Below are 19925 nucleotides of genomic sequence, written 5' to 3'. Positions count from 1 at the left end.
TGTGCTGCCCACAGAACTACAATATTATAGGAACTGCGTATACTTGTTTGAGAGAATGTTGTCTGCAAAGCGCCTGTGATGCTGCAAGTAAGTTGCTTGTTGTACTTGCACATACATAAACTTTTGGGGTGCCATGGTAGTGTAATGTTTAGCGTAACAGTTTACAGCATCAGTGACCTGAATTTGATTCCTACTGCTGTCTGTAAGGGGTTTATACGTTCTCCCTATGACCGTGTTGATTTCCTCCGGGTGCTCTGGTTTCCTCCCACAGTCCAAAGACGCATGGGTTAGTGAGTTAATTGGTCGCAGTGATGTAAGAGTGGGAAGGGCCTGTTACAATGATGTAACTCCAAATGTAAGAAAAACATTGGCTCTGACAAATCAGCAAACTCTTCAAAGGGCTTGCCTGGTGAAAGCAGCTCTGACATTTTTCAAGAAATGGAATACCATCCAAGAAAACTTGTCTGTTATAATTCCTACCCACCTGGCTTCACTTATCACCTTCCAGCTATCCTCCTTCTCCTCCCCCCCACATATTTATTCTGGTGTCTTCCCCCTTTCTTTTCCAGTCCTGAAGAACAGTCTTGGCCCATAGCATTGACCGCTCATTCATTTCCATGGATGCTATCAGACCTGCTGAGTTCATATTTTGAGTGCGCAGCCTGCTCTACTGCTCGCCCAGCAACCATTCCAAACAAGTGCTCAATGGCTCTGGTTTGGGGAGTGTGCCAGAGGTACACTGGTAGCACCTCCCAAACCTGTGAGCTCATCACTAAAATACAAATGTATTCAGTGCGTGGAAAGATGACAGCTACAGGTAAATTTCTTATCAAAGTACATTTATGTCACCAGATACAACCCTGACATTAGTTTTCTTGCTGGCATACGAGTGAATGAAGTCAATTAGGAATTAGGAAGATTTCACTTTATGCAGGAAACACTTGGAATGTGAAATTTGGTTCCAAAAGGAATGCTGGGGCAAATATCAAATATATTTTGGAGAGGAAGCTGGATAAAAACACAAGGAAGAATTAAGTTGGTGCTAGCAGGAGTAGGTTCATGTGAATTATAAGTAAAAATGTTTGAGTGATTTGATTCTGTGCTGTACATTCAATGTAATTCATAGATGGAACTTGGAACACTATAACACAGTACAGGCTCCTCGGCCCATGATGTTGTTTCTAACCTTTTAACCTAGCTTAAGATCAATCTAACCCTTCTCTCCTACACAGCCCTCCATTTTGCTATCATCCATGTGCCTGTCTAAGAGTTTCTTAAATGTCTCTAATGTAGACGCCTCTACCACCTCCTATGGCAGGACATTCCATGGACCCACGACCCACTGTGTAAACTCTAAATGAATGAGCAGATGGATGTTCACCAAAAGACCGCAGTGGTTCAAGAAGGCTGCTCACCATAACCTTCTCTGTGGCAATTGGTAATAAACACAACCCTTACCAGTGATAGTCTAACACCACAGAAAGAAGTAAATAAAATCATCTGTTCTGTAAATTGCGTGCTAACTTGCAGAGCATTGACCATATTGTGCTAGTAGCCAATTAGCAAGGAACAATTATATCTAACTAGTAATAATCAGAATTATTTTCCTGCCACAGCTTGTGTTTCAGGAAGTAGTAAATGAAAGAGAGAATGGACACACCTGCCCAGCACACATGGGTCTCTGCTTTTCATTAGTTACAGGAATGTAGTAGAACAGCAAGTTCAGTTTTGTAGTCAGAATGCCTCTTCTTGCTTCTCTTTTCCTAAGGGACACAAATATGTTGATTTTGTGGCACTGTTACTGATTATGACAAATCTATCTGACGGCAGTGAGTAAACTTAATAAAATTCCAAACTTGTTCACCTGTGATCATAAATTCGTTGGTACATTCACAAAGAGAAATTGTTGAACTTCTGTCACATTTCTGGAAGAGTTTTTCTGGGAGCAGAAATGTTAATAGGAGCTGATTCTACCAAAATATAACTAAATGGAAAACCTAAATGTCTTTGAAAATTTTAATCGGCACATCTTGCACATCCAAGGATATCAAAGGTTTTGGGGAGAAAGCTGGAGAATGGGTTGAGCGGGATATTAAATCAGCCATGGAGCAGACTCAATGGGCCAAATGTCCTAATTCTGCTTGACAGAGATGGCAATGTCTTTATGGGCGTAACATGGGCTGATTGTGATAGTTTTCCCAAACTTGAAAATTATGTGAATCTCTCATCATAAGTGTAACATGAACCCACAACACAAAAAAGGGATTTTTCAACTATTGTGTCAGCTAAGTCGGCAGTATTTGGATGCTAAGAATTGACTTTAGTGAAGTTTGACTGAGGTGCTGGGGGTGTGGTGGGCAAGCACAAAGTTTTTAAGGGGTTTACAGGGTAGAAGTAGGGATGACATTGCTCTTTGAAAGGAGAAGGCCAGAAACAATTTAATTAATAAATGATACCACATATTTTAATATAAAAATTAATAGACAAATTGCATACAGCAAGATTCTGATTATCTCTACCTATTTGGAAATCCGGATGGTTCTGCATATGTCTTGAAAGGTAATACTACCACACTCCCTTCCCTCTCTCCTCTCATGCAACAGGGCTTCAGTCCCCACAGCCTGACTCTTACACTTCCTTCCACTCATCAACACCCTGATTTCTCACATTTTCATCCTCTCACCAGGGCCCTGTTTCCCTTGCTCCTGGATACTGGATCCTGCACACATATTTCGCTAAGCAGGGCCTGTTTCCTGAACTCCTATTCTACTTACCTGATCCAATGAAAAATTTTATCCTTCTGTTTATCAAATAAAAAAAGTGAATTAACAGAGCATTGAAGTACTTGATAGATATCACATCCAATTGACCAGAAAACCCGCAGTGCAGCACCATCTGAGTTCTGACAATGATGGATTATCAGAGTCTTACTGATATTGAGGAGACTAAAGCTGGAAGCAGATGATGGATGCCCACAATAAGTGGAGCTTTTTCTACTTTAAACACTGCTTTCACAAATTCTGGCTTTTATTTTAATAAATACCTCAAAGAATGAAAAGCCTTCGCTAATCTTCCCAAGATGCAGTCATTTCCAATTACCACGACTCGGGCGGTGTTGGGCTTCAGGTGTTTGATGCCAAATGACATCACATTGCAACCAAACTTCCGATGAAGAGTCATATCATTGCTTGTTGCAGTATTGTCATAAATATCTGGAAAACACAGCACATTTTCTGAATCGTTGTTTCTTTTCCTCACACAGCCTTTTCTGGAAAGTTTGGTCTGATTCCTGTCACTAGTCCTCGAAGGTGATGTGTCATTTCCGACAGTCGGGTCTCCACAATCTCTGACTATGCCACTGTCTGTTGACAGAACTGACAATCGCGTTTGCTCAAAGTTGTGACCATCTGTTGTTTCACTCATCTCAGAAGTGTCTGAGTCACTGTAAATGAAATCCTGGCAACCATCAAGTTGATTTTTAGCAAACTGCACCAATTCCTTCCCTGCAAGAGACAACCCAACAGCATTAGCAAGAGGCAAAACGACCTAAATGGATAATTTTACAGGATATTTCATCAACTTAGCAAGTTATGACTTTGTCTTCACATTAGGCGGCACAACAGCTACAAATAATTATAAGTAAATCTATATGTGGAAGGAAAAACAATTTAAGATTCAAGCCAATGAGCTTCACACTATTTTCTAATTTTAAGCAGTTCACCATCATTTGTACACAATGAAAAGTAAGTAAATTGGAATTTTGATAAGGAGGCAAATTGAACAAGATCATTAGCCCCTCAAATACTGCCTTATTCAATCATTTCACCACACCAAGAGGTTGATTCCTGCGATGGTGGGACTGTCATATGTTGAAAGATTGGAGCGACTGGGCTTGTACACACTGGAATTTAGAAGGATGAGAGGGGATCTGATTGAAACATATAAGATTATTAAGGGATTGGACATGCTAGAGGCAGGAAACATGTTCCCGATGTTGGGGGAGTCCAGAACCAGAGGCCACAGTTTAAGAATTAAGGGGTAGGCCATTTAGAACGGAGTTCAGGAAAAACTTCTTCACCCAGAGAGTTGGGGATCTCTGGAATGCTTTGCCTCAGAAGGCAGTGGAGGCCAATTCTCTGGATGCTTTCAAGAAAATTAGATAGAGCTCTTAAAGATAGTGGAGTCAAGGGATATGGGGAGAAGGCAGGAACGGGATACTGATTGTGGATGATCAGCCATGATCACAGTGAATGGCAGTGCTGGCTCAAAGGGCCGAATGGCCTACTCCTGCATCTATTGTCTATACAACAATAAAGCCAAAGGCACAGGAGCTTATTGAGTTTGCTTCACTCATCAGGGAAGACTTTATATGCAGCACTGGTCCAAAGAATGCAAAAGAATTCACATAACTTCAGGGCTTTCTAGGAAATGAAGAATTGTAAAGCAGGCCACTATGTTGCTGATTAGAAATGGATGCAGGTCGGAGGTTTAGTTTTGAGAAAGGATCTGCTTCTGGTACTAATGAGAATTGCAAATGATGGCTGGAGTGGGGTTTGTAACTAGGGAGCTCCAAAAAGCATTCAGGGGAAATGTTTGTAGAAGAGGTAGGATAACCACATGTTTTACCATATTCTACTTCAGTGTACTGCGTAATGAATTAATCTATATGAATTATATGCGAAACCAGCTTTCCATCGTTTCTCAGTAGATGTGACAATGATAAACCAATTCCAATTCCAGACAGTTTAGGCCAATGGAAAGTGAAAATTCAGTTTCATTCTCTCTCCACAGATGACATGCTGAGTGTCAGGGATTTTATTTCTCCAGATTTCCAACATCTTTTAATTTTTCTTCTTTCGATTTTATGGAGATACTTTGTTTCATCTGGGTGAAACGAAGAAGATACACTAAGCAGATCCAGTTCCTAACATTGCTTGTTTTAAGCAACACACACAAAATGCTGGTGGAACACAGCAGGCCAGGCAGCATCTATAGGGAGAAGCACTGTTGACGTTTTGGGCCGAGACCGTTCAGTCCTGACGAAGGGTCTTGGCCCCAAACGTCGACAGTGCTTCTCCCTATAGACGTTGCCTGGCCTGCTGTGTTCCACCAGCATTATGTGTGAGTTGCTTGAATTTCCAGCATCTGCAGATTTCCTCATGATTGCTTGTTTTAAATTTGTTGCTTGCTTCCAATAGTGGCCAGAGAGTATAGCAACTAATAAATCTGTGAATGGGTTTAAAAACCCATTACTCAAAACAGCTTCAAGCATTGATGCAATATTTGCCCATTGCTGATTGGTCACTGTGCTATGCTCTTCTCATAAAATTACAAATTGAGTTCAGAAACAGAATCAGAATCAGGTTTATTATCACCAGCATGTGACGTGAAATTTGTTAAACCAGCAGCGGTTGTTTAATGCAATACATAAAATAGAAGAAAATATAATAATAATAAATAAACAAATCTTTTTCAGTATACTTTATACAGTGTAGCTATATTGAATAGATTAAAAATCGTGCAATGAACCAGAAATAGTATATATATTTTTTTAAAAAGTGTTCAATGTCCATTTAGGAATTGGACAGCAGAGGGGAAGAAGCTGTTCCTGAATGAGACGTCACCAATGATGTCTGGAAGAGAATGGAATAAAAATCTACCAAGGCCTTCCCTTTTGTCTAATTATTCTTTTATGAGATTGGTGCTTTTGAAATTAGCTCACATTCTTTTTTTATTATTATACTAAATCATCATTTTTAATCCACACATACACAGTATCAGACCAAAGTATACTCACAAAGAAGGTCATCATCCTTCCACATAAAAAAGCTGATATTTGGATTTGGCAATGGAATATTCTGTAGCCTTTCACTTGAAGGAGACACTAAAATACACCAATCAAAAGAAAACTACCTCAGTACTCAGTGTTCTAAAAAAACATTTCAAAAATGGGTCAGGGAATTGCATTGTATAACATTTTATTGACGGAAATGATGACGATAACAACTCAACACATTTGAATTAAATGGACGGACCTTTTAATCCATGAGCAAAATTTATATACTTCTGGGAAGCTCAGCGTGTAGTGTTTATCCTTCATTTCTATTAACTGACTGGCCCCTTGGACATTTCAATGTGCAATTAAACATTGTTTTCAACTGGAATCACACTTAGGCCAGACTGGGTAAGGACAGTGGATCTTATATCCCAGCTGAGAATCGGAAGTTAGTAAGGTTTTCCAGACAATCCACATACGGTCAGTCACAGCTATTGAACTAGTCTTTTAGTCTAGATTATTATATTTAACTAAATTTTAATAGCCCAGCTGCCAAGGAATATTTTTAACTGTTGTCTCCCAAATCATTATTCCTGCTAGAACAAATATCATAGCCCCCTTTCTGATAAGTAGCAAAACAACTACTCTAACCTACCTTGTTGTGCAGAGCTGATTATTGCCCTGTAAAGTTGTTGCAACTTGCTACTGTGCTTCCTGTGGGCTGTAGTAACTTCCTCTGAAGAAAAACATGACTGCTCGGTGACAGCAACCACTTCTTGGAAATAGTGCTCAATCATGTTATAGGGTTTATTCTGTGAAGCAATGCTATTAATAGTCAGTGGGGTCATATTACAATATTTAAAATCACAACAACCTTTGTAATACTTCATTTGAAGAATAAACCAGTCCAATAAGCTTTGATTAAAGTTAAGGATTTAAGTGCATCTTTGATAGATGCTGCAGGCTATATCTTGCACCCTTTCTTGCTGGCAATCAATCAAAGCACATGAAATGGAGAAAATAACTCAGAAATCTTCCACACCACCAGAGGTGTGAACATATATAGATGAGTATGTGACCTTCTGAAAAAGAAACACACACACCACGGTATAAACGTTCAATCATAGTAATGTGTGTCTAGCTTAACAGTGATGCAACAGCTCATAAACTTAAAAGATAAAATTAACTGTAACTACTCAGTATGCTTCAGAAGTATAGAGAGCTGACAAATGTGCAGGATCTCTCAATGCCTATTAAAACAAACATATGAAAAAGTCAAAGTGGAAGCAATTGATTTGTACATGCATTTGAAAAAGATAATGGACCGTCACATTTACAAACTGCATCTTAAAACTTCTAATTAAAATAAACTTTAAAGTATTGATGTTAGAGTTTTTTGCAAAAGTTTAATTAAAACTAAAAAGTAAGCAACAGTGCGCTCATATTTGAAGTTAATGGCAAAAAAGTTTGGTCAATACTCACAAACTTTTATCTTCTGATACCCCATTCTTACTAAAAGCAACAAAACCATATTCCAGAAGCACATGCCAAAATATCTTAAAAATTCCAAACTAGAAACCAATAAATGTGCAAAACATGATGATTCACGTCAGGGACTTAAAATCATTGAGGGTAAAGCTCACTCAGCATTTTAAGAGAAATTAAATCATTGCAAAATTAAAGGCTTGCTTTGTAAAGTGTAATTACAAGCCACTGAGTGGAAGTATTTGTTAAGTGCCAGTTAACTCGAACAGAAATATTTTATTGTTGTCTACCAATGACAGCCGGACAATTTTATCAAAGATTTTAAATTAACATACCACTCTTGTTACAGGGAGAAGGCAAGAGAATGAGGTTGAAAAGGATAATGAATTTGCCATGATGGAGAAGACAAGATGGCCTAATCCTGCTCCTTTGTCTTATGGTCTTATATCATGGAGCCAACAGCAACAAAACAATGTCCTAAAATTCATTGAAAATGTTGAGCTGCCTACACTTATCACTCACTCACTTACATTGTTTGAATCCCCTCACAATAGTTTTCTTGCAAAAGCCAACCATCTTCCTACCAGAGACAGCCTATAGAGTGCATAGAATGTTACACGTACATGCTCCTATCTTGTTACAGTCAACAAAAAGCTTACACGTCAAAATGTTGAAAAAAAATCTTTGACTAAGTTATGCCTCTCCTTTGGTAGATTGTCAAAGCAGTCAGTTTTTAGAAATGTTTCTCAATGGTAGAAACATTTGAAGACAATTAGAATGTGATCAAATTGTCTAGTCCATCATTATAGTTGGTTTTAAAAATTTACAAATGTATACTGCTTTTTAAGGGAGTTTGGGTGTTTCTTAAATTCTACATCAGTATTTCAAAATATCCATGAAAACACATGACTTCAATTCTTGATATTTTTCATCACCCATTTTCACCACAGAGTAGTTGAAGGTTTCTAGCATATTGAAAAAAAATCTCTTTATGCTTATACTAAATTATTGTTGCATGATTTTCATGATTTCATTTTTTTCCAACTTGGCCTTGGGTTTTCTTAAAACATCTAAGCTCAGGTTAATGCTTCCAGCCAAAACTGTAAATTCATTTTGACCTGTGGTGTCTGAGCAGAGATTGCATTGTAGGATTGCTTAATCAGCTGAGCACACAACTTTTTTTAATCAGAAGTTTTCTTTATGGCATTACTTGGCTAATAGATAAATGTCAAAGCTTTATTGGCATTAAACTCATATTCAAACTTCCAGAACAGATAATATGAGATATATAATTTAAAAACCATCTCGTTAGTAACATGATTTAGTCCTGCTATCTGAACTTCAAACTTTATAAACTGAAGTGGCAGATTTTAAATGGGAACTGTGCGATGCAGCTCAATTCTCCTTTTTACTTTTTAATCCTGCTTGAATTGACTGTGTGCAAGACCACAGGTGACTGGCACATTTTAAAGGTCTCTTCACTTGTCTTCTCTAGCTTTGGCAGAAGCTATAAAAGCCACACTATTATGATATGAGAATGCACCATGGAAATGTATTCTTCCTCTGTCTGATACATATTAGTGTAATCATTCTATGCTATTATATTAAAATTGATGATTAAATAATATTCAATTAATACAGTATTTAAAGATTTTTTAAAAATCACCTGTGGGATTTGTCAACTAAGTATCAAGATATATTTGACCAGCATGCCTACCTGCAAAGCTTCATCCAATTTGCTGATGTCACAATTCTCTCCCAGTGTTGCTTGAATGCTGTGCTTTATAACATTACTCATACAATCAGCAGATGTGTCTCTGAGGCTAACTGAGTGGATCTCATTGTGAAGAGCATTAATGACTTCTTCAGAGATAAGATCAGGATCAGCAAAGATGAAAACTCTGCCAAAGGAAAATACATCAAAGCTATCAAAGTATTCCAACTACTTTTGGTAGGCAATGGGCAACATCACAAAAACATTGCTCCCCCTTTATAATTAAGAATTGGAACAGGATTTGAGCATTCAGCCCTCATAATTAGCCTGCTGTTCAGTAAGATCGATCTTCTACTTCAGTTTTATATTTGCACAATAGCCTTAGATTTCTTGAATCATCAAAAACATATCAATCTCTGAATTAAATGTACTGGAACTTGAGCTTTGACAGCCCTGTTATACAGAGAGTATCAAAGAGTTATTACCACAGAATGAAGGAATTTTTTTGTTACTTCAGTCTGAAATGGCCAGCTTTATTTTGACACTGATCACTGGTTTTTGACAACCCAATCAGTGAAACATTATCCCAGTCTCTATGGCAATAAGCCTTTCAAAAATGTTACACATTTCAAGAAGATCATTTCTCATTCTTTTGTTCTGAGAAGACTGTTCAATCTCTTCTCAGAGAACAACCCAATCCTTCTCATAGAAATCAACTTGCTGAATTTCAATTACAAGGTTGGAAGACTGCACCTGTACATAACAATCCAGGTGTGGCCTGACCAGGGTCTTTATATAATTGTAGTGAAATCTCTTTACTCATACATTCAGATAATCTTACACTAAAACACAATATATCATGTACTTCCCAAATTGCTTGCCATAGTAGAAAAACAAATAGTGATATTTGTATACATACATATATACACACTGTATATTCGTCAGAATTAGGGAAATGAGGCCAAACTTCCCACAATATCTGAGCCCATGTGGACATTTACAGATAGCAATCTGCAATTTGCATTCACAAACTAAGTAGAGGGGAAACTAAACTTCCTCACCAGAACTCTTTGCTTTCTCATTATCTTGTGACTCGCCCTCTTTTGTTCCTACTGTTGTTAGTGTTCTAATAAATCTCTTCCTTTGTCATTTTAAGATTTAAGCACAATGTTTAAACACATTGTATATTTTTTCATTACCCACTCATTAGACATGAGAATTGTTACCTTCAGTCTCAAAACTGAAACTCCTGAAATTCATGTTTTCCTTTTTCCTATAACCTAAAATCTTTAAAAATAGCCGCATCCTAAATACAAACAAATCTCAATTTTCTCCTTTACTATTTCAATTACATCGGTAGCTTGCACTTTAATACTTTGTCATTAGCTTCACTCTAAATGGGGAGTAAGATCAAAAGAACAACACCAAATTTATAAGAAACTGCCAAGTGACAAATGATAAAAGGTAAGAAAGATGCTGAAAATTGTGGTTGGTGCCAGTATCATGTCACGTACCCTGCAAAAATAAATCGTAAAATTGGTCAAAAAGGCATTTGAAGTAACATTGAGAGGTTTACAAGAATAACAAGCTGGGGCGCCATGGTAGCATAGTGGTTAGCACACTGCTTTACAGGACTAGAAACCCAGGTTCAATTCCCACCACTGTCTGTAAGGAGTTTCAACATTGTCCACCTAACCACGTGGGTGTTCTGGTTTCCTCCCACAGTCCAAAGACCTACTGGTTGGTAAATTGTAAATTGTTCCATGATTAGGCCAGGATTAAATCAGGGGTTGCTGAGCAGCATGGCTCCAAGGGCCAGTCGGCCTACGCTGCGCTGTATCTCTTTAAAAATTAAATAAAAGCATCCAATATTCTCCTTCACTAGCAGGCAGGCAGCTACAACACTATTTGGCTTCAAGGAAGTGGAATCGACATTTATTTTTACTCAAACAGGTTTGCCAATGAGACACCTGACGAGAGGAGCATTAGTGGTGCTTAGCCACCGGCCAGATCCACTTATGAAAAGCCTGAGATGTACCCCTCAAGTTTTCTCCAGGAATATGATAAGCAGTTTATACCCCCACAATGTATGTTGTAGGAAGAAGAAATATAAAGAATCCTCTGCTGAGGTCAATAAAATGTTCCAATGCATACAAAATAAATGCAATTCAATATTTGCAAAGTGCTATTTACACTTGCAGCCCTTTCATCTGATCTAGTGGTGAGGTAGTTGGTCAATGAGTCTTCACAGAGAGTGATATGGTTCAAGTTCTTTAAATGAAATGTCACTCTTCAGTACCTGTACAAAAAGGACAGGTTGCACTTGAATCCCAGGGGGACCAATATCCTGGCGGGGAGGTTTGCTAAGGCTACTGGGGAGAGTTTAAACTAGAATTGTTGGGGGGGGGGGTGGGAACTGAACTGAAGAGACTGGGGAAGAGGTGGTTGGCTCACAAATAGAGAAAGCTTGTAGAGTGCGAGAGGGAAAATAGGCAGGTGATAGAGAAGGGACGCGCTCCGGCCGAAGGTTTGAGATGTGTCTATTTTAATGCAAGGAGCGTTGTGAACAAAGTGGACGAGCTTCGACTGTGAATCAGTACTTGGAGATATGATGTGGTGGCCATTACAGAGACTTGGATGGTTCAGGGACTGGAATGGTTACTTCAAGTGCCGGGTTTTAGATGTTTCAGAAAGGACAGGGAGGGAGGCAAAAGAGGTGGGGTTGTGGCACTGTTAATCAGAAATAGTGTCACGGCTGAAGAAAAGATGGACGCCATGGAGGGTTTCTCTACGGAGTCTCTGTGGGTGGAGGTTAGGAACAGGAAGGGGTCAATAACTTTACTGGGTGTTTTTTATAGGCCACCTAATAATAACAGGGATATCAAGGAGCAGATAGGGAAACAGAACTTGGAAAGGTGTAATAATAACAGAGTTGTCATGATGGGAGATTTTAATTTCCCAAATAGTGATTGGCTTCTCCCTAGAGCAAGGGGTTTAGATGGGGTGGAGTTGGTTAGGTGTGTTCAGAAAGGTTTCTTGACACAATATGTAGATAAGCTTACAAGAGGAGAGGCTGGGAAATGAATCTGTTCAGTTGTCAGATCTCTCAGTGGGAGAGCATTTTGGAGATAGTGATCATAATTCTGTCTCCTTTACAATAGCATTGGAGAGAGATAGGAACAGACAAGTTAGAAAAGCATTTAATTGGAGTAAGGGGAATTATGAGGCTATCAGGCAGGAAATTGGAGGCTTAAATTGGAAACAGATGTCCTCAGGGAAAAGTATGGAAGAAATGTGGCAAATGTTCAGGGGATATTTGTGTGGAGTTCTGTATAGGTACGTTCCAATGAGACAGGGAAGTTATGGAAGGGTACAGGAACCATGGTGTACAAAGGCTATAATAAATCTAGTCAAGAATAAAAGAAAAGCTTACAGAAGGTTCAGAGAGCTAGGTAATGTTAGAGATCTAGAAAATTATGCCAACAGGAAGGAGCTTAAGAAGGAAATTAGGAGAGCCAGGAGGGGCCATGAGAAGGCCTTTGCTAGCAGGATTAAGGAAAACCCCAAGGCATTCTACAAGTATGTGAAGAGCAGGATGATAAGACGTGAGAGAATAGGATCTTTCAAACGTGGCAGTGTGTATGGAACTGGAGGAAATAGCAGAGGTTCTTAATGAATACTTTATTTCAGTATTCACTATGGAAAAGGATCTTGGTGATTGTAGTGATGACTTACAGTGGACTGAAAAGCTTGAGCAAGTAGATATTAAGAAAGAGGATGTGCTGGAGCTTTCGGAAAGCATCAAGTTGGATAAGTCGCGGGGACCAGATGAGATGTACCTGATGCACCATCAATAACTCACTCTGAGACGTAAGGTGAGATATTGGCTTTTATTGACTGGAAGAAGGAACAAGCAGTGGTTGACCACCATACTACATCCTGGAGACTGAGAGGCCGGGCTCAGGCCTCAATTGCCTTTATACAGGGGTCTGTGGGAGGAGCCACAGGAGCAGTCAGCAGGGGGTGTGTCCAGACAGGTATATGTAGTTCACCACAGTACCCCAGGCTACAGTGGAAGGCGAGGGAGGAGATTGCTGAGCCTCTGGCAATGATCTTTGCATCGTCAATGGGGATGGGAGAGGTTCCAGAGGATTGGAGGGTTGGGAATGTTGTTCCTTTATTCAAGAAAGGGAGTAGAGATAGCCCAGGAAAATATAGACCAGTGAGTCTTCCCTCAGTGGTTGGTAAGTTGATGGAAAAGATCCTGAGAGGCAGGACTTATGAACATTTGGAGAGGTATAATATGATTAGGAGTAGTCAACTTGGCTTTGTAAAGGGCAGGTCATGCCTTAGAAGCAACAGACTGGGAATGATTTGATTCCATGAAGAATCTGGAGTCCCGAAAGAGTCTTCAGGAGCAGGTTCTTAAGCACTTTTCTGCCTCCTCACCTATGGTCCCCAAAACATTCTGAGTAGCCACTACAACATTGGGCCAAGAACTAAACTGATCCTGCAGCACTGCCTTAAGTTGTTATTAATTTATCAGCTATTTGATCATACTTACTTTTCTCGGTGTGAAAAAGTGTCATTCTTTAGCCCATGTTCAGAAATAATTACCCTTTGGTACAAAATGCCTGTAATATAATGGTCATTAATTAGATTAAACAGGTACACATTGAAAACCAACATTAATCAATTTTGTTCTAATCCTTTACATCCATAACAGTTTGTGGTATCAAATCTCAAATATTTTTAATCAAAATAAATCACTTTTCTAAACGGCTTAAAACAGTAAAATTTATCTTATTTTCTGAGAAATGCCATGATTTTTAGCAATGTGAATTTAACAATGCAGTTTGACAAATATAGATGTACATTGAACAAATAAAGCTAATGTTTAATGTCATAATTGATGATGGAAACACATTTGATAGAATAAACTTCTCCATAATCAGAAAGCACATGTTTGAAATTTGCTGGAAATGGTCCAGGTTGTACCAGTTAGTGTAACCGTCTATCCAACAAAAATACATTTCACCAACCAGACCATAAGACCATAAGGCATAGGAGCAGAATTAGGCCATTCAGCCCATCAAGTTCGCTCCACCATTCTATCATGGCTGATTGTGCATTCCACTCAACTCCATACACCTGCCTTCGCGCCACATCCTTTGATGCCCTGACCGAACAGGAAACGATCAACTTCCACCTTAAATATATGCATGGACTTGGCCTCCACCACAGTCTGTGATGGAGCATTCCACAGATTTACTACCCTCTGCTAAGAAAAAGTCCTTTTTACCTCTGTTCTAAAGGGTCACTCCATAATTTTGATGCTGTGCCCTTTAGTTCCGGATGCCCCCACCATAGGAAACATCCTCTCTACAAACACCCTATCTAGTCCTTTCTACATTCAGTAGGTTTCAAGAGACCCCCACGCATTCTTCTAAATTCCAGTGAGTACAGGCCCAAAGCTGACAAACACACCTCATATGTTAACCCCTTCATTCCTGCAATCATCCTCGCAAATTTCCTCTGTATACTTTTCAATGACAACACATCCTTTCTGAAATATGGGGCCCAAAACTGTTGACAATACTCCAAGTGTGGCCTGACTAATGTCTTATAAAGGCTCAGGATTATCTCATTGCTTTTATATTCTATTCCCCTAGAAATAAATGCTGACATTGCATTTGCTTTCTTTATCACAGACTCAACCTATGAATTAACCTTCTGGGATTCTTGCACGAGGACTCCTCAGTCCCACTGCACCTCTGATGTTTGAACCTTCTCCCCATTTAGATAATAGTCCGTATTATTGTTCCTTTTACCAAAATGCATTATTATACATTTCCCAATACTGTATTCCATCTGCTACTTTTTGCCCATTCTTCCAATCTGTCTAAGTCCTGCTACAGTTGCATTGCTTCCTCTGCACTACCTACCCTTCCACCTATCTTTGTATCTTCTGCAAACTTTGCTATAAAGGCATCAATTCCATTATCCAAATCATTGACAAACAATATGAAAAATAGCGATCCTTTCGTTGGATTTTAAAAGCTTCCCAATCATCCAACTTCCCACTCACCTTTGCTATCTTATATGTCCTTTCCTTGGCTTTTAAGCAGTCCTTACCTTCTTTTGTCAGCCACGGTTGCCTACACCTGCCATTTGAGAACTTCTTCCGCTGTGGAACATGTTTATCCTACGCCTTGAACTATTCTCAAAAACTTCAACTACCTCTGCTCTGCTGTCATCCCTGCAAGTATCTTCCTCCAATCCACTTGTGCAAGCTCCTCACTCATGCCACTATAATTCCCTTTCTTCCATTGTGACACTGATCCATGTGAGTTATGCTTCTCTCTCACAAACTGCAGTATGAATTCAATCATATTATGATCACTGCCTCCTAAGGGTTCCTTTACATTAAGCTCCCTAATAAGATCTGGGTTTTTACACAACACCCAATCTAAGATAACCTTTCCCCGAGTAGGCTCAAGCACAAACTGCTCTGGAAAGCCACCTCATAAGTATTCAACAAATTGCCTCTCTTGTGATATGACACCAACATGATGTTTCCAATCCTCTTGCATATTAAAGTCCCCCATAACAATTGTGTCATTACCTGTATTACATGCCTTTTCCAATTGCCTTTGCAATTTCAACCCCACATCTTGGCTATTATCTGGAGGCTTATGTCATTCCCATAATGGCTTTTTTTACCCTTGCAGTTTCTTAACTCTACATAGATTCGACATTCTCTGTCCCTATGTCACCTCTTTCTAAAGATGTCATTCCATCTCTTACCGACAGAGCCACACCATTGCCTATGCCTTCCTGTCTGTCATTTGGATACAAAGTATATCCTTCAATGTTAAGCTCCCAACTATGGCCTTCTTTCAGCCACAACTCAGTGATGCCCAAAATTGCTAATTACACCATGAGTTTGTCCACCTTAATCCAAATGCTTCACACATTTAAACGCAGCAACTTCAGTCCTGTATTCTTTGCCCTTTTGAATTTTACCTCTGTGGTACAATTTAACTCTGTTCTGTCTGCATTTGAACCCAATCATTGGCTTGTCCTTGCTTACATTCATGTTACACCCATCATCTACTTGTAAACCCGCTGGCTCATCCTCAGCTCTATCATACTGGTTCCCATCCCCCGGTCATATTAGCTTAAACTACTCCCAACATCTCTAGCAAACCTGCCCGCAAGAATATTGGTCCCCCTTGGATTCGAGTGCACTTTGTTCTTTTTGTACAAGAGTTGAGAAGTGAAATTAGTGCATGCTGACAAGGACTGAAGTGAGTCTATTCACTGTTGTTAGAAATACATTCATTCAGGTTGGGTAGAAGTGTTTGGGGAGTAGGAAATGAATCACTTGGTTCAGAAAACCTAACACCTTCCTGTAACCACACACACTCGTAAATGCCAAGATGTTGAAGGTGGGGTGATTTAACAAATAAGGCTGCTGGTTGTCAAGGATAGCCATTACATGAAACCCGTAGGCACATACTGCAACACACACAAAATGCTGGTGGAACGCAGCAGGCCAGGCAGCATCTATAGGAAGAAGCACTGTCGACGTTTCAGGCCGAGACCCTTCATCAGGACTAACTGAAAGGAAAGATAGTAAGAGATTTGAAAGTAGTGGGGGGAGGGGGAAATGCGAAATGATAGGAGAAGACCGGAGGGGGTGGGGTGAAGCTAAGAGCCAGACAGGTGATTGGCAAAAGGGATACGGAGCTGGAGAAGGGGGAGGATCATGGGATGGGAGGCCTAGGGAGAAAGAAAGGGGAAGGCGAGCACCAGAGGGAGATGGAGAACAGGCAAGGAGTGAAGGGCAGAAAGAGGAAAAAAAAGGGAGGGGGAAATAAATAAATCAGGGATGGGGAAAGAAGGGGACATTAACAGAAGTTAGAGAAATCAATATTCATGCCATCAGGTTGGAGGCTACCCAGACGGAATATGAAGTGTTGTTCCTCCAACCTGAGTGTGGCTTCATCTCTCCTATCTTTTTGGATTTGCCCCTCCTACTTTCAAATCTCTTACTATCTTTCCTTTCAGTTAGTCCTGACGAAGGGTCTCGGACCGAAATGTCGACAGTGCTTCTTCCTGTAGATGCTGCCTGGCCTGCTGCATTCCACCAGCATTTTGTGTGGGTTGCTTGAATTTCCAGCATCTGCAGATTTCCTCGTGTTTTTGCATTTTTAAGGGCACATATTGTATGCTATGTGGCTCTCAGCAACCCAACCACGAATTCTGCGCCGTCTTTCTGCATGGGTCAGAGAAGTATTTCATAATCTGGACAGCTGTGAATGGGACATTACGCATACCTCCTCATTTCCAGCCTTATGACAAAGTAAAGATCAATGATAAAGCAACAGGGATGCTAAGACCTAGGCGACAACGGTCTACATCACCAAAGATCAAAGGTTCAGGATTCATTTAGATTTTTTCCACATACCTGGTGCTTTTCTTTCAGCTTTTATCATGACTGCATATTGATGTCCAATTGTACAGTAGGGCTTGGGAAAGGATAGGAGCCCTTTGCAAAATGTATATGTTTTTTCATAAAGATTATCAGGAATATATGCAGCCTGGAAAAGAAAGTTGTTCATGACAATGGGGTATTTCTTAAGAAGTTTTGTAAGAAAACTTCTAGGCATCACTTCACTTCAGATAGACGATACAAAACAACTTAGTAAACTGTGGCAGTAAGAGGAACATGTATTCTTAGAAAGCATTGTGCATTGTGGGCCACCTATAAGATTTGAGGCCCTGTTGCTGCAATATTCAACTGACTGCAAAGTGCACAGAGGAACAGATAGGCTGAAGTAAACTGTCGTAAATAGGCTAAAGGCAAGGTTTGTCGACAGAGAGAGCTGTCACAGGGCTTACTAATTACCTTACTCCTTACCAACTATCCCCCAGCCCCAGAATCCATGACGTGGGACCCTTGGCAGCAGAGAGAACCTGCTTCTGCCTGTACAGTGTGGGGCAGTGTATACGGAAATGGGATTTATAGAAGTCCAGCCAAACACTGCAAAAATCCGGGCACCTCCATGTGTGGTCATGCCAAAAGACTGAACAAAAATGGAAGTTATTGTGACTGGTGCTTCTAGATTGCATTTAGCAATGGGTTACCCAGAGTGTATCAATCATTCATCTTACATCAACATTACAATATGGAATAGAAAATCTACACCATAGAGAAACCCAAAGAGATAAAAATGGAAGCATTATATTGAAACTGAAATTAGCTTTTGACAATGCTGTGGTCTGTACTATACATTGTACGGTTTGATTTTATCCTGTTTTTTTAACACACTAAGAAGACCCATTCTTTTATTACTAGGAGTTCTACAAATCTAACTTGGTGACCACTTTGCCTCCAATTCTCCCTCCTCCTTTCATCATGTCCTCTGCCTCTCATAGCAGTGTCACCTTCAAAGTAACATATTACTGTGCCATTCCCAATGGAAATTCATACTTGGTGAGGAAAGCCAATGAAATAAAAGCAGGGTATTACCTATATCCAAAGATAATTGGATTAATAAGTAAATTCCAATTTGTGAAGTAGCTGAATAGATAATATTTTAAAGTAGGGCAACACGGTAGTGTAATGGTTAGCACAATGGTTTATAATACTAGCAATCCGGGTTCAGATGCCACTGCTGCTTGTAAGGAGTTTGTACGTCCTCCTCTTGAGTTTCCTCTGGGTGCTCTGGTTTCCACCCACAGTCCAAAGACATACCAATTTTGTAGGTTAATTGGCTATTGTAAATTGTCCCATGATTAGGCCAGGATTAAATCAGGGGATTGCAGGGCAGTGTGGCTCGGAAGGCTAGAAGGGCCTATTCTGCATTGTAAATTAATAAATAAGTAAGTTTTGTGTAGCATTATCCCTCAAGTTACTACGAGATGGGAAGTGTCCATAGGAGAACTGCAGAGGTAAACGATGGATAGTTTCATTTATTAAGGCAAGGACAGTGGAGGCACCACACACACACACACACACACACTTCCTAAATAAAAAATGTTATTAAGTCAACTATTTATGCTTCTCTTATTCTGTACACAAATACTCACCACTGGTCTTTTTGTACCCACCTGAATAATAGCATACATTAAAATGTTCAGTAAAGGTAAAATGTAGTGCTTATTGTTTTTCTTTGCCTATTAGAGAAAAAAATCCAGTTACTTTAACTCAAGAATCGGTACTTAATTTTTTTTCTATAATACATTAAGGGTATCTCATTTTCATTCATTCAGAAGTTCACAGTGCTGCTGAGAATACCACTTGACTAAATTTAGCCTTGCACAATGGCTTAAGTCAGAGTTTGGACTATTACACTGGCAAGCAGGCTTCACTCTAGATTTCTAATGGCTATTTTTCTGCCATTAGACCAATAAATATATATTGTTGATAGTAATAATATTAAATATAAATACAATTAGTAACTATTTATAAATTAGGATGGCACGGTAGCACAGAGGTTAGCATAAAGCATCACCAGCAACCTGGGTTCAATTCCACTGCTGTCTGTAAGGAGCTTGTATGTTCTTTCCGTGACTGCACGAGTCTCCTCCCACATTCTAAAGATGTACAGTTTAGTAGGTTTGTTGGTGACATGGGTGTAATTGGTTGGCAGGTCATAAAGGCCTGTTAACGTGTTGTATCTCTAAAAAAGTAAATTCACAATGTAAACACCAATGAGGCCAAAACATTCACAGACATTTTTTTGCCAAATGTGTACAATGTTTCTATTCTTGATTTTAAAACACGTTTCCTACTGCCATGGTCTTTAATTAGGAGCCAAAATATATTGAGATTTCTGTCGAAATGACACACTGCTGAAATTGCTACTGAAGGCACATGCTCAGCAATTCAGGAATAGCTTCTTCCCCTCTGCCATCAAATTTCTGATTGGACATTGAACC

At 39.5% G+C, this 19925-nt stretch overlaps 1 protein-coding gene across 3 annotated transcripts in view; it reads right to left on the bottom strand.

The window, feature by feature from the left end:
• LOC132380119 (phosphoinositide 3-kinase regulatory subunit 6-like) overlaps positions 1-19925 on the bottom strand; it is a 104241-nt gene that overhangs the window by 40256 nt on the left and 44060 nt on the right. For all 3 annotated transcript variants that reach the window (XR_009507643.1, XM_059948712.1, XM_059948713.1), the window contains 8 exons: positions 19095-19160; positions 17449-17581; positions 13540-13609; positions 8979-9162; positions 6432-6588; positions 5798-5884; positions 3044-3503; positions 1661-1763 (listed from right to left, as the gene is read on the bottom strand). Coding sequence is in view for 2 of the 3 variants with exons in the window: in XM_059948712.1 (XP_059804695.1) it covers positions 1661-1763; positions 3044-3503; positions 5798-5884; positions 6432-6588; positions 8979-9162; positions 13540-13609; positions 17449-17581; positions 19095-19160 (1260 nt within the window). In the remaining variant the exon portion in view is untranslated. The remainder of the gene's footprint in view (positions 1-1660; positions 1764-3043; positions 3504-5797; positions 5885-6431; positions 6589-8978; positions 9163-13539; positions 13610-17448; positions 17582-19094; positions 19161-19925) is intronic.

The sequence above is a fragment of the Hypanus sabinus genome, chromosome 23, assembly GCF_030144855.1.
Source record: "Hypanus sabinus isolate sHypSab1 chromosome 23, sHypSab1.hap1, whole genome shotgun sequence".
In the NCBI taxonomy this organism is placed as follows: Eukaryota; Metazoa; Chordata; class Chondrichthyes; order Myliobatiformes; family Dasyatidae; genus Hypanus; species Hypanus sabinus.
The sequence above is the reverse complement of the archived record's forward strand: the minus strand, read 5'-3'. Positions and strand labels throughout refer to the sequence as shown.